Below are 15,260 nucleotides of genomic sequence, written 5' to 3' on the forward strand. Positions count from 1 at the left end.
CACTCTTACACTGTTGATGGGAATGCAAACTAGTACAGCCACTATGGAGAACAGTGTGGAGATTCCTTAAAAAACTGGAAATAGAACTGCCTTATGATCCAGCAATCCCACTGCTGGGCATACACACTGAGGAAACCAGAAGGGAAAGAGACATGTGTACCCCAATGTTCATCGCAGCACTGTTTATAATAGCCAGGATATGGAATCAACCTAGATGTCCATCAGCAGATGAATGGATAAGAAAGCAGTGGTACATCTACACAATGGAGTATTACTCAGCCGTTAAAATACATTTGAATCAGTTCTAATAAGGTGGATGAAACTGGAGCCTATTATACAGAGTGAAGTAAGCCAGAAAGAAAAACACCAATACAGTATACTAGCACATATATATGGAATTTAGAAAGATGGTAACAATAACCCTGTATACGAGACAGCAAAAGAGACACTGATGTATAGAACAGTCTTTTGGACTCTGTGGGAGAGGGAGAGGGTGGGATGATTTGGGAGAATGGCATTGAAATATGTATAATATCATATATGAAATGAGTCGCCAGCCCAGGTTCGATGCACGATACTGGATGCTTGGGGCTGGTGCACTGGGATGACCCAGAGGGATGGTATGGGGAGGGAGGAGGGAGGAGGGTTCAGGATGCGGAACACATGTATACCTGTGGCAGATTCATTTTGATATATGGCAAAACCAATACAATATTGTAAAGTTAAATAAAAAAAAAAAGTAGGTGGACTCACAGGTTGCAAGTTCAAAACTTACTATAAAGCAACAATAATCAAAAGAGTATCCTACTGGACTAAAGATAACATGCAGATTAATGGAATAAAACAAACAATCCAGAAGTGAGCCTTTACACTTACAGTCAATTGCTTTTCAACAAAGATGTCAAGACAATTTAGTGGGGGAAAAAAAATACTTTCAACAAATGCTGTTGGGACAACCAGGTGTCCACATACAAAAGAATGAATTTGGACTCCCTACTGCACATCATATATAAAGATTAATTCAAACTAGATCAAATATTTAATTTAGAGCTAACTATGAAACTCTCAGAGAAGGAAATGGCAACCCACTCCAGTGTTCTTGCCTGGAGAATCCCAGGGATGGGGGAGCCTGGTGGGCTGTCGTCTCTGGGGTCACACAGAGTCGGACACGACTGAAGCGACTTAGCAGCAGCAGCAGCAGCAGCAGCATGAAACTCTTAGAAGAAAACATAGGGGTAAATCTTTGTGACCTTGGACTTCCAGTGGCCTCTTGGATGTGACCAAAAGTACAAGCAACAAAAGGAAAAATAGATTACTTGGGTTTCACTACAATTAAAAACTCTTGTGTTTCAAAGAACATTATCAAGAGAGTGAAAAGACATCACACAGAATGGAAAAAATTTTCAGAAGTTATTTATCTGACAAGGGACTTACACCCCAAATATATAAGGAATTCTTACCACTCAATAATAAAGACAAATAATCCAATTTTTTAAAAGGCAAAGGATCTGAATAAACATATCTCCAAAGAAGATGTAATAATATGCAGTGGCTAGTAAGTGCACTGAAGAATGCTCAACATCATTAGTCATTAGGGAAACACAAATCGAAACAATGGTGAGGTACCACTTCACATCCACTAGGATGGCTATAATTTAAAAAGGGCAGTAAGATTGTTGTTGAAGATAAGGAGATATCAGAAACCTTATACACTGCTGGTGGAAATGTAAAATGGTGTAGTCACGTGAAAAGCATTTGGCAATTATTAAAAGTCTAAACATACAATTGCTGTTTGACCCAGCAATTCTACTATGAGGCATATACCCAAGAGAAATAAAAGCATATGCTCACACAAAAATTTGTAGACAAAAGTTCATGACAGAATTACTCATGATAACTAAAGGTGAAAACTACCCAAATGAACATCAACTGTTAAATGGTATATTTATGTAATGGAATATTATTCAACCATAAAAAGAGTCAAATATTGCTCACTAGTGGTAAAGAACCCACCTGCCAATGTAGGAGATGTAAGAGTCGTGGGTTCAATCCCAGGATCGGGAAGATCCCCTGGAGGAGGGCATGGCAACCCACTCCAGTATTTTTGCTTGAAAAATCCAATGGACAGAGGAAACTGGCAGGCTACCATACATGGGATCACAAAGAGTTGGACACGACTGAGCCTGCACACACACACACACACACACACACACACACCACACAGGCTGTTATCACAGAAGTAGCTGGGATTTGCCAAGCATCACATAGCCGAGGTTTCTTAGCTCCCAACATCTTGAGCTCAGTGCTCTGCATCAACTTGCTTTTGCTGCAACAACAGAATCTCTATAGAATGTTTCCTCCAAGGCCAATGCCACCACCACTACCAGTACCCCCCAAAACCCTCTTGCTTTTTAGTCTTTTTTCTTTTCTCAATAACACAATAAGTGTGCTGGTCCAAAGTTTTAAAAAACTGGGCTTAGAGCTTGTTTTTAAGAGCTTCTGACTGCTGCTGTTTCCAGCAGTGTATTTTCCAAAGGGTTCTGACCACTCATTAGAGCACCTGGCCTATTCTGTAGAGCTGTAGAGGCTCTGTTGTAGGTGTGTCTGTGCTCAGAAAGTGACGGTAACAGATAAATATGGTGCTCAAATTAATGGATGGCTGGATGGCATCATTGACTCAATGGACACTAGTCTGAACAAACTCCTGGAGATAGTAAAGACAGGGAAGCCTGGCGTGCTGCTTGGGGTTGCAAAGAGTTGGACATGATTTAGCGACTGAACGACAACAACTAAGTAACAGAAGACAAAAGCAATTCAGTAGGAATTCCACATATTTATTTCATCACATATCATCTTAAATTTACAACTAATGGTGGGCTACTTAAACTTCCATAAATCCCATAGTGTGTGTGTGTGTGTGTGTGTTTTATGGACAAGTGAGCACCTGTTATGTGTTTGGATCCTGTCACTAACACATGTGTCTTTTTATTAGTAAATACTTGAAAATGGTTAACATATGAAAAGGTGAAAACTATCCAAATGTCTATCAACTGATAAATGGCATATTTATATAACGGGATATTATTCAACAGTAAAAGAGTAAAGTACTGATCGCTAGTAGTAAAGAACTCACCTGCCAATACAGGAGATGTAAGAGATGTCTCTTTTAATGTTTCTTTTAATTTGTACAGATAGAGACATTCTTTTCTTGATTTCATATTTTAGAATCCAAATCCATCAGTTTCTTAAAGTATTATTAAGTTCTCCTAGCTTTTGTAGATTATAGTCCAACAGACTGGAACTTCCACCACAAAACAATTGATCGAAAGATAAAAAATGATGACTATTTGACGATCTTCCTTATAAAGGACAGTGGACCATACTGAAGTCTCAAAGAGACACAGCAGAAAAAAAGTCAAATGGAGTTCCTGAAGTTAGTATTTCTAATTCTGATAAGCTCAGTCTGACGTTTTTGTAAGGCAGGAGGCAGAGGCCTGACAGGCTTTCTTCTAGCAATCGATGTGGCCAGCACAGAGATGAGATGGTACGTGTCAATTCTGTGTGCCTCCTACCTCAAGGCTCAATAAAACTAACAGTAGAAGAGATAAATATTAATTCTTGAACATAGTTGACAGAAGCCTTTAAAAGTCGTGTCCCTTTTCCCTCATGCCCCCTAAAAACAGCAACAAAAAGGTCCACTTTCCTGATTGGGCATGTTTGGTAGAGACAAGCCATGCAAGATTTTACCAAGGACTTCATACAGTGATTGAACATTTTTTAAACAAAACTGTGCTCCCCCCTAGTGTGTGTAGGTCTTTTTTTTAAAAAAAAAACAATGGTTTCTTCTTAGGGCAGAATTGGTTTCACAGTAGTAAATGTGATTTGAGAGAGATGCAGGAAAACAGAACGCTACTAAAGTATCACAGAGTGGCTCAGAATGACTCTGTAGGTGGTATCAAATGATTCAGGCCCAAACTTAATTATGTGAGGTTTTTCATCACGTTCTACAAAACTCTTAAATACAGGTAAATATGTAAACACTGTGCTCTCAGAGAGCAATACTTAGGCATGTCACGTCCTATCCCTTCTGGCGAAATGAGGTCTAATGAAACAGCCCCCATCAGTTTCAAAACCAACCACTGGAACTGCTCTCTGGTTGAGGAGCAAACACCACCTTGCACATGTCAGAGTTCTCTTGGTGCAGCGGGAATTCACATCCTCCTATTAGGCTTTCTTTTCTCTTCCGAGAAACGTAACCTCTGCCTGTGGACAGCCTTTCATATTTTGTCTCAAATTGCCTGCATAACAACAACAATAACAAAATCACACACATATTAAAGTCACACCACACCCATCAGAGCCCAGTTATTGAATGAACACTTCAAGCTTCTGAGTCAAAGCCAATTGAGAAAGGACGTCAGTACCAAAGCTTTCGTTCCCACGAATGGGGTGATTTTTTTCTTCCCATTTCTTTTCCCGCTAACAGATACACTTCACAGGCCTGGGATATGAGAGTCCTGCCACTCATTTTTCTGGCATGAAAGACCAAATGCCTCTCAGATTTTTGGAGATGCTGCTAAGCTTTGTAGGCCTTGCTATGTCTCCCATCCCTCATTCCAGGGGCCCTGCCTTTGGGGTATACCCCTTTTAGTAAGGAGCAAATCCATCTGGGTTTAAGCCAACAATGCTGACAGGGAAACACCCCCAGAGCTCTGGGCCAAGTGAAATGTGGAACCAGATCAGTTAGCCTTGTGCCTGGGCTGCTGGTCACTGCATTTTGACCACTGGAAGGTTGATTTTCTTTTTAATGTGTTAATGGAGGTTTATTCTAGACATGTGCATGCGTGCGTGCGTGTGTGTGTGTGTGTGTGTTAGTCACTCATTCATGTCCAACTCTTCGTGATCCCATGGACTGTAGTCCGCCAGGCTCCTCTGACCATTGGATTTTCTAGGCAAGAATACTAGAGAGGGTAGCTTTTCCCTTCTCCAGGGGATCTTCCTGACCCAAGGATTGAACCCAGGTCTATTGCATTGGCAGGCGGATTCTTAATCTTCTGAGCCACCAGGGAAGTCCATTCTAGACATAAGTTAATATAAATTAACAACTGCTTAATAGCCTCAGGGAAGCTTCCCTGGTGGCTCAGATGGTAAAGAATCTGCTTGTAATGTAAAAGACCTGAGTTTGATCCTCAGGAGATCCTCAGGAGAAGGCAATGTCTACCCATTCCAGTGTTCTTGCCTGGAGAATTCCACAGACAGAGGAGTCTGGCAAGCTATAGTTCATGGGGTCGCAAAGAGTTGAACACAACTGAGAGACTGAGCATACACACACAAGTACTCTAATAAAAGCATGTTTTTTAAAATTCAAAATCCCCAACACTTAACCTTGAGAGAAACTTAAACCAGGTCAAGTTGCTGTTATATGGATTACATAAAACTTGTGAATTCATTTGGGCTTTTAAGCCATGGTAAATGATTGTCAGATGTTCTGTTTTGAGCTTTCTATCCAAGAGAAAACTGTGAAAACAGCTGATAGTAAACACGTATCTAGTGTTTTTGCTGAAACTATGTGGAAACTTACACTAAATCAAATCTCTTTGTTGCCTTGATAAATTATTTCTGGGCTAGAATATGATATTATCTCCAGAATCAAATGAACTTGTCATTACAGTTTCTTGGCATGCTAGAAACTGACATTTTTTTTTTAGTCTTATCAATTATTCTTTATTCATTTAAAGAAAATTCATGTCTCACTGGGTTTTACCATTTTCCTTTAATTTCTGTGGAATGCTCAAAATTGGGTGCAAGTTCCTGGTGAACTCTTGATGTCCCTGGAACATTCTGTAAGTCCTGTTTCTTACCTGTATGGAACATCTTCCTTGTCCATCTGCAGACAAACTAAAAATGGGTACTGAGAAAACTGCACCGTGGAGATAAACTCCAAGCCTGCTTCTGTTTCTGCACCAATTTCCAAGCCAGCTTTCACAAAAGAGGAGTCCACCGTGATGCCACCAGTTATTAACACACTTACCCTAAAAATTGGGCAAAATAATCCATGAATCACATTTAACTGAGCTGAACTAACAGACCATGGGGTCTGAATTTCTGACATTGATAACTGGAAAGGTGACCTAAATTTGCTTAGAATTCTGTTGGTACCAGAGCCTGGATAGTTCTAGGAATTGGGCAGTGAAAATTTGCCTTACCTCTGAGTCCTCTCCCAGCCTTCAGTTCTAAATGTGGGAATGAAATGTCTATCTGGCATTAATGTTTGATAAGGGCATACCAAGAGCCAAGAGGAAAAGATGCCTGGGATCTGGTCCTTTCAGAAAGTCAGAAATACCTGATTATCTTAAAATCTAAGCTCACCCAGAGGACAGTGGATGTTTACAACAATTTTCTTGGTACTTATCTCTCTTTTGGCTTCTATGTAGTTATTTTAATTCATTTCATTACTTTCTCTAAAAGGTCTTTGGTGACAGAAGTCTATGGTTGCCAAGGTATTTTTTAAAAATATATAGTATCATGAAGAACAATTCCTACAGCATGTACATTGTGTGGCTCAGAAAGGACAGATATCATAGGTTCTCCAGTGATCACCTAGACAGACTGGACTGAGTAGGATAAAGTCTTGGGGGAAAATGAAGAGGATATGCAATTCTAGAAGGCTTACTTCTGGGACCACTCTAATTTAATTGCAGACTTCAGATGAAATATGAGTTGTACTTTACACTCTTTTGATAGACCTACTAATGTTTGCCGTCCTACTCACAGCACACTTGCTGTTGTTGCCAGTGAAAAGTAGGTCAGAGGTGGGAGCATTTAAATCCCTGAATCCTTTACCATACCTTCTCACATCTTACACTCAACAAAGGCTTGCTGCTGCTGCTGCTGCTAAGTCGCATCAGTCGTGTCCGACTCTGTGCGACCCCATAGACGGCAGTCCACCAGGTTCCCCTGTCCCTGGGATTCTCCAGGCAAGAACACTGGAGCGGGTTGCCATTTCCTCCTCCAATGCATGAAAGTGAAAAAATTAAGTGAAGTTGCTCAGTCGTGTCTGACTTCTAGAGACCCCATGGACTGCAGCCCACCAGGCCCCTCCGTCCATGGGATTTTCCAGGTAAGAGTACTGGAGTGGGGTGCCACTGCTTTCTCCGCAACAAAGGCTTAGATCATCTTTAAATGAGCAAATGGAAAACTAAAGATGAATTGGCTATAATGTGGACACTGGCAGACACTTAGGGATATTGTGTCCCTTTTAAAAAGCCAGCTATTTTTTTGGCATTGCTGTTGTTGACTTCCTTACGCAAATAATTCAACTCAGTTTAATTTGGGAAAACTTCTATCCAGAAAATACATGAAAAAGAGGAGAATGATGACTGATTTGGTGGGAAGCCCTAAATTATATTGCTTATCCCTCTGAAAGCTTCTCCCATTTCTCATTCTTTGGTTCCTTTCAGTAACCCTGAAGGTCATCTTTCATGTTAAGTGTGCTACCTTTTGATTTTTCTCAATTCTTTCACCCATTGTTCAAAATAAATTTTAAAAATCTAATTTTAGCACTCCTATCTCACTTCTGCCCCACTGTATTTTTAAATATCCAAAAATGTAAAAATCAATTTCATTTTTCATTTTCTTTTCTTCAATACTATAACAAACAGAAGAAAAATTCTTTTGATTATAATGCTAGTTCAAAGATGCTTTAAGGTCAAAATAAAATGCTTTCATTTGATCTGATGGGTCAATTAAAAAAGCTAAATGACCTGAGGAAATTCTGTTTAGAAAAATGAACACTGATAAATACACTTAAAGGACTCAGAATATTTAAGACTTAAATTCTGCACAAAAGTGATCATCTTTTTATTTTTCTCCACTGAAGACAGCAAAAGAAGAAAGATTTTAAATCTCAACAAGAGGGATAAGCTAAAATAATTTGCTTAAAAGTAAAGTTTTCTGACAGCATTGTCAACTACTAAAGTGGAATATTTTGTTACCCTGCTAATTTTATGACTGCAGCCATGAAATTAAAAGACACTTGCTCCTTGGAAGAAAAGCTATGACCAACCTAGACAGCATATTAAAAAGCAAAACAAAGGTCTGTCTAGTTAAAGCTTTGGTTTTTCCAGTAGTCATGTATGGATGTGACAGTTGGACCATAAAGAAAGCCGAGCACTGAAGAATTGATGCTTTTGAACTGTGGTGTTGGAGAAGACTCTTGAGAGTCCCTTGGACTTCAAAGAGATCAAACCAGTCAATCCTAAAGGAAATCAGTCCTGAATATTCATTGGAAGGACTGATGCTGAAGCTCCAGTACTTTGTCCCCCTTATGCGAAGAACTGACTCCTTGGAAAAGACCCTGATTTTGGGAAAGACTGAAGGCAGGAGAAGGGGATAACAGAGAATGAGATGGTTGGATGGCATCACCAACTCGATGGTCATGAGTTTGAGCAAGCCCCAGGAGTTGGTGATGGACAGGGAAGCCTGGCATGCTGAAGTCCATAGGGTTGTAAAGAGCTGGACACGACTGAGCGACTGAACTGAACTGAAAGTGGAATACCAAGAGAAGATGGATGTCTCACCCACTGGGCAAGGTGTCCATGGATGTCTTTAAAAGCAAAAAGATCCTTCTCTAAGTTGTATTAGATACCTACCTGCTCATGAGGATCTATGGTAAGAATGACTTCCCATGGTTACTCCCTACTCTATGATTTAATGATTACAAATAGAAAGCATAGATTTTGAGGGGTTGGAAGGTTAAAGGATTCCAAAAACATATCTCTGCATATAGAGAACAGACTCGTGGTTGCCAAGGGGGAGTGGGATGGCAAAGGGAAGGACTGGGAGTTTGCTATTAGAAGTGGCAAATTATTATATATAGAATGGATAAATAACAAGGTCCTACTATATAGCACAGGGAACTATATTCAATATTCTATGATAAACCATAATGGAAAAGAATATGAAAAACAACATATATATGTATCAATAAAACTGAATCAGTTTGCTATATAGCAGAAATTAACATTGTAAATCAACTATACTTCAATAAAATTAAAAAAGAAATATCTGTGGTTCTTTTCATAGAGTACTATACAAATGCTTACCGATTTTTCACTCGGGTTTTAGATTCACGATACCATAGACTAAACTCCATGGCACCTGTAATATCAATAGCTAGACCACCTTGAACATCCATATTGGCCTTAAGTCCAGATTGCAGCTGAAGCTCCTAGAAACAAAAATATGTAATAATAGTTAGAAGGAGAAAGGGAAGGAGGAAGAGGGGAAAGGGGAAGGTGAAGGGAGAGGGGAGGAGAAGCAGCAGCACAATTTAGCCAGCCCCTAATAGCACATTCCTCCTGCAATACCACTGGAGTTGTGTTAATGTTGAAGTCTTTCTCTAGGCTGGGAAACACATTCTAATCTTGATCACTGGAAGTAGATTACTGATAATGCTACATTATTTAATCAATTAAAATAATAAACAAAGTGTCAGTTGAGAAAGGTGCTTTCTCTCAACCGTTGCCTCACTTTGGGAGGAATATGGTTTTCAAAGTGTGCTTCTCTGATGAGTAGCAGGAGCATCTGTGGAACGTGTTAGGAATGCAAGCTCCCTATCTACTGAATTAGAAACTCTGAGGGTGGTGCCCAGGGATCTGTGTTTTAACAAGACCTCATGTGATTCTGATGTACCCAAATTTGAGAGCCACCAGACTAGGAAAAATGAAGCCATCTCCCTCGGAAATCCAGCATTGGCTTTAGGGAGGGGATGAGGGCTGGGATAAATGATTTCCAGAAGTCTTTTAGCACGTCTGTAGTTATGTGCTGTGTCAAAGTAAACTGCACCTTGCTGGCAAATGTAAGGAAAGATAAAAACTGCTGGTGCAGTATACAAATTCTATGAATTGCCTAGGAAAGGAAAGCAGGGAAAGAAAGGCAGGGTAACTTAACTAAGACTTAATACCCTACTATTTGAAGTTTGGAATGACATCAATATAACATAAAAGATCACCATGAACCACACAGCATATTCCAGAGTGACAGCAATCACGAAGAAACATAGTCCATCCTCAGCAGCTTTGTAGTTGTCTGAAGCCCACTGTTTTATACCGATTGCCAGCATATACCTTTTAAGTCTTGCAATTTCTGTGTACACTAGATGGGGTGATGTTGGCTGAAAACTTCTTCAGCTGGGCTGGAATCAGATTGCCCGGGGACAATGTTGGAAATGACAACAGTTCTTCAAAAAAGGCTCAATACTCTTAATTTTTATATTCCTCCGAAGATCTTAGATTCGTGGCAACTGGCAGCATGACTAACTTCTTTATCTAACTACCCTACTCAGACCAAACAAACCATGCTTTCATTAACTGTTAATGCTGCAATTTTAATTTCTAGAGAGGATTGTGTTGGTCATTAATCTCCCTGGATTTTCTCCAACTTTCAAAAAGAGTGGCAAGAGTCTCAGTCATAGAAATAGGTTTACTAAAAAAGTCTGATTGTGGCATGAAACTACTTTTGGTCTGAAAGATATTCAGATGAAAACATGAGATTCTTGACACAGAGCTCAGGACACACACATTAGGAGACAGCCCTAAGGATACCTGTTGCTACATTAAGTCTAGAACAAAATGTGGTTGTGGAAGGATGCAGGGGTTGTCTCAGGCATCATAACTAGTATGAAGGAAAACAAATTATCCTGAAAAAAAAACAAATAATCATGTTCAAATTGTAACCCATCCTATGAACTGCAGAACCAAGATACAAATTCTGCATTTGTACCATGATGGTAATTGCTTCCAAATGGGCCCTACGGTGTGCCCTGCCTCAGAAGTGTTTCTTTCTTTGGATCATATTCTATATTTCCAATTGAAAGCTATAATATTGTTAGTCCACCCAACTCAGCAGAGGTCTATGACATAGACTTTGGTTTTCCCACTGACCATACATTACGTGGATGTCAAAACACACCATGCACCATGGGAAAGAACATTTCACGGCTATTAGACAATGTTCCTTTTGTGGGGAGAGAGCATTTCCACTGCAGTGTGGGTTTTGAGGAGAGCCTTGCCTTTCTGGGAAGATTCCATCTCTCATGCAAAGGGATCAAAGAAGAGTTGTTACATATAATCACAGACGAATATGTTCAGGATAGACCACTGACCCCAGTAGAAGGACAAACCACGCTTTCCTTCATGAAAGGGACTAAATCACACAGCCCAGTGGTTTTACTTTTTGAGGGATGTAAATAAGTAGAACTAATGGTTTTTGAGTATCTGTTGTGCCCCTTGAAGCTCTATATTTCGTATCTCATTTCATTTCCATACAAATCTTCCATGGTTGGCATTATATCTGAAGATTGAAAAGAAAAATGAGGCTTGAAGGCTACCTGTGGAGCTAGACTGATAATCCAGATGGTCTCTAGTGGGGAGACTTTTCTACTACCATACATGACTATCACAGAATCATAACTCTCACTTGTCTCCTACTGTGCAAGGAGGCCTGTTCTAAGAAATATGGCAAAAAAAGATAAAGTACAGGCTTATGGGCTTCCCTGGTGGCTCAGCAGTAAAGCACCCGCCTTCCAAGGCAGGAGACTTGGGTTCAATCTTTGGGTCAGGAAGACCCCTTGGAGTAGGCAATGACAAACCACTCCAGTAGTCTTGCCTGGGAAACCCCATGGACTGAGGAGCCTGGTGTTCTACAGACCATGGCATCACAAAAGAGTCGGACACGATTTAGTGACTAAAACAGCAATACGTTTATGTCCTATTTGACTCAGAGTGCATATTTAATTCTTGTCCATGAACTAGAAGAACAAGATACTGGAGCTTTGTATTTGTAGCTAATAGGACCCCTTTGATCTTTTACTTTTGGTCCTAAAGGTGTTTCTTATAGCTCAGACACCTATGTTTTGATAACTCATCCCATTGCTTCCATTCAGGAAAGTATGTTCCTTGCTGGCTAAAGAGGATCCCCCTATTAATCTGACTTTATCAAACATCCTTCTCTGAACAGTAATCCAATTAGCCAAAAGAGAGAGAGAGAGTACAGAGTAATTCCATCTGCCCTGGTGGCTGTGACAGTCCCTCAACTGCCAAAATTTCCTGCAATGTCAGCACTTGACCTAGAGTGGTATGTGCCTCTCAAGCTGGAATTGCATTACTGGAGCACTCTGCAGAGCCAGGGAGACTCAAACAGCTCATTTCTATAATAAATTGAGATCTGCAAAATACTTCAATTTAAAATACACTGCCACTGGGCTATGTTTAATAGCTAAGTGAAGATCTTTCTCTTAGAATATGCCTGTGGTGCCCTAGCTTAATTAATAAAAAAAATACAATAACTTAATCACTTTGCTGTATGGTAGAAACTTACACAACATTTTAAACCAACTATACTTCAGTAAAATATTGTTTTTTAAAAAGAAAAACCATAAAGATAATCTAGATCAGGGGTTGGCAAACTATGGACTGCAGGCAGACCTGGCCCACTGACTACTTTTGTAAATAAAACTTTATTGGAACCCTGATGCACTCATATGTTAATATATCATTTATAGCTATTGTCACTCTACAATGGTTAAGACCATATGTCTCACAGAGCCTGAACTATTTACTTTTTTCCCTTTACATAAATTGTTTCCCAACCCTGGTCTAGATTACTATTTATGTTTGCATCAACTTTAATATCTGATTCAGACATTAAGCATTGCTGATGGGAAGGTGAGTACATATAGATGATATTGAACTGTGATTATTCCTGCATCTTAAATTGTGAACTACTTTCTCAGCACTCTTAGGACTTCTTCAGAGATTCTTTCATTATGAATGGATTTCCCCAGCACTTTCCTGGTGGTCCAGGGGTTAAGAATCAACCTTGCAATGTTGGGGACACCAGTTTGATCTCTGGTCTGGGAAAATCCCACACACTGTGGACCAACTAAGCCCATGAGCCACAACTACTGAGCCCACGTGCTGCAACTGTTGAAGTCTGTGTGCCTAGTCTTGCTGCACTCTGCAACAAGAGAAGCCACCATAGTCAGAAGCCTGCATACCTAGAGAAAGCCCATGTGCAGCAACAAAGCCCCACCACAGCCCCCCAACTAAAAAAAAAAGATTATCTCCCACAGGTAATACTTTAATGGAAATGTGCAGTGTAATGATGTGCAGTTCTCTGATTAATTTGAGAACAATTTTTCATGTGTGATTTTGAGAATTAAGGGGTATTAGAGGCATTGCTTGTTTTCTTCTTTTCATTCATAGTAACAGAAACACAGTTTTGTTCAGAGTGTTGGTACAACCACCAAAAAAACTATATTTACCAGCTTCTCTTGCAGCTAGAGAGCCATATGACACAGTTTTGATCACAACAAAGGACTTCTATTTGCATATGGTTTTATTTTTTAGAAATACATAGGGCTTGTAGGATAGTTCTTGAAAAGAGTCAGACTCTGCTGCCCCTTACCCTTCCCTCTTCCTTCCTGGAATGAGAAATTAGTGCTGGAAGTACAACAGCCATCTGAGAATCTTGAGGTGGCAAGATGAGGTTAAAAGCCATAGATAGAAGAATAATAAAGAAAGGGAATTAATTTCTAGTCGCAACCAATGATGTTTGGGTGGATTTTTAGGAAATCTGGTACTTCAGGTCACTTACAGATCTTAAAATTTTTGATTTCAAAAACAAAACCCAACACATCAAAATCCTTGAGTTATCCAGCAAAGAACAAAGCTAATAAAAAAATTGAACCATCTGTTCCAAAAACCTTACTTTATGTGTAGGAATTCCTGGTATAAAGCTATGAAATAACTTCCCAAGAGTACACAGGAGGTAACTCCGTTCAATTCAGTTAAGTTCAGTCGCTCAGTAGTGTCTGATTCTTTGCAACCCCATGGAATGCAGCACACCAGGCTTCCCTCTCCATCTCCAGCTCCCAGAGTTTACTCAAACTCATGTCCATCGAGTCAGTGATGCCATCCAACCATCTCATCCTCTGTCATCCCCTCTCCTCCCACCTCCAATCTTTCAGAGCATCAGGGTCTTTTCAAATGAGTCAGTTCTTCACATCAGGTGGCCAAAGAATTGGAGTTTCAGCTTTAGCGTTAGTCCTTCCAATGAATATTCAGGACTGATTTCCTTTAGGATGGACTGGTTGGATCTCCTTGCAGTCCAAAGGACTCTCAAGAGTCTTCTCCAACACCACACTTCAAAAGCATCAATTCTCAGGTGCTCAGCTTTCTTTAAAGTCCAACTCTTACACCCATACATGTCTACTGGAAAAACCACAGCTTTGACTACACGGACCTTTGTTGGCAAAGTAATGTCTCTGCTTTTTAATATGCTGTCTAGGTTGGTCATAACTTTCCTTCCAAGGAGTAAGCGTCTTTTAATTTCATAGCTGTAGTCACCATCTGCAGTGATTTTGACTTTATTTTGCCCCCCAAAATAAAGTCTGTCACTGTTTCCACTGTTTCCCCAACTATTTCCCATGAAGTGATGGGATCAGATGTCATGATCTTAGTTTTCTGAATGTTGAGTTTTAAGCCAACTTTTTCACTCTTCTCTTTCACTTTCATCAAGAGGCTCTTTAGTTCTTCTTCGCTGTCTGCCATAAGGGTGGTGTCATCTGCATATCTGAGATTATTGATATTTCACCCAGCAATCTTGATTCCAGTTTGTGCTTCATCTAGCCCAGCGTTTCTCATGATGTACTCTGCATATAAGTTAAATAAGCAGGGTGACAATATACAGCCTTGATGTACTCCTTTCCCTATTTAGAACGAGTCTGTTGTTCCATGTCCAGTTCTAACTTTTGCTTCTTGACCTGCATACAGATTTCTCAGGAGGCAGGTCAGGTGGTCTGGTATTCCCATCTCTTGAAGAATTTTCCAGTTTATTGTGATCCACACAGTCAAAGGCTTTGGCATAGTCAATAAAGCAGAAATAGATGTTTTTCTGGAACTCTCTAGATTTTTCAATAATCCAATGGATGTTGGCAATTTGATCTCTGATTCCTCTGTCTTTCTTAAAACCAGCTTGAATATGTGGAAATTCATGGTTCACATACTGTTGAAGCCTGGCTTGAAGAATTTTGAGCATTACTTGGCTAGCAATTGAGTGCAATTGTGTGGTAGTTTGAGCATTCTTTGGCATTGCCTTTCTTTGGGGTTGGAATGAAAACGGACCTTTTCCAGTCCTGTGGCCACTGCTGAGTTTTCCAAATTTGCTGGCATATTGAGTGCAGCACTTTCACAGCATCA

General features: G+C 40.0%; 1 protein-coding gene across 1 annotated transcript in view; it reads right to left on the reverse strand.

Annotated features, from left to right (window-relative positions):
- Positions 1-2,816: 2,816 nt before the first annotated feature.
- Positions 2,817-15,260, reverse strand: part of MTTP (microsomal triglyceride transfer protein) — a 55,782-nt gene continuing 43,338 nt past the window's right edge. Inside the window, exons 16-18 of the mRNA XM_010848303.1 lie at positions 9,105-9,229; positions 5,862-6,032; positions 2,817-4,298 (exon numbers count right to left, since the gene is read on the reverse strand). Of these exons, the coding sequence (XP_010846605.1) occupies positions 4,127-4,298; positions 5,862-6,032; positions 9,105-9,229 (468 nt within the window). The 3' untranslated portion in view covers positions 2,817-4,126. The remainder of the gene's footprint in view (positions 4,299-5,861; positions 6,033-9,104; positions 9,230-15,260) is intronic.

This window comes from Bison bison, unplaced genomic scaffold (assembly GCF_000754665.1).
Source record: "Bison bison bison isolate TAMUID 2011002044 unplaced genomic scaffold, Bison_UMD1.0 scf7180017864263, whole genome shotgun sequence".
In the NCBI taxonomy this organism is placed as follows: domain Eukaryota; kingdom Metazoa; phylum Chordata; class Mammalia; order Artiodactyla; family Bovidae; genus Bison; species Bison bison.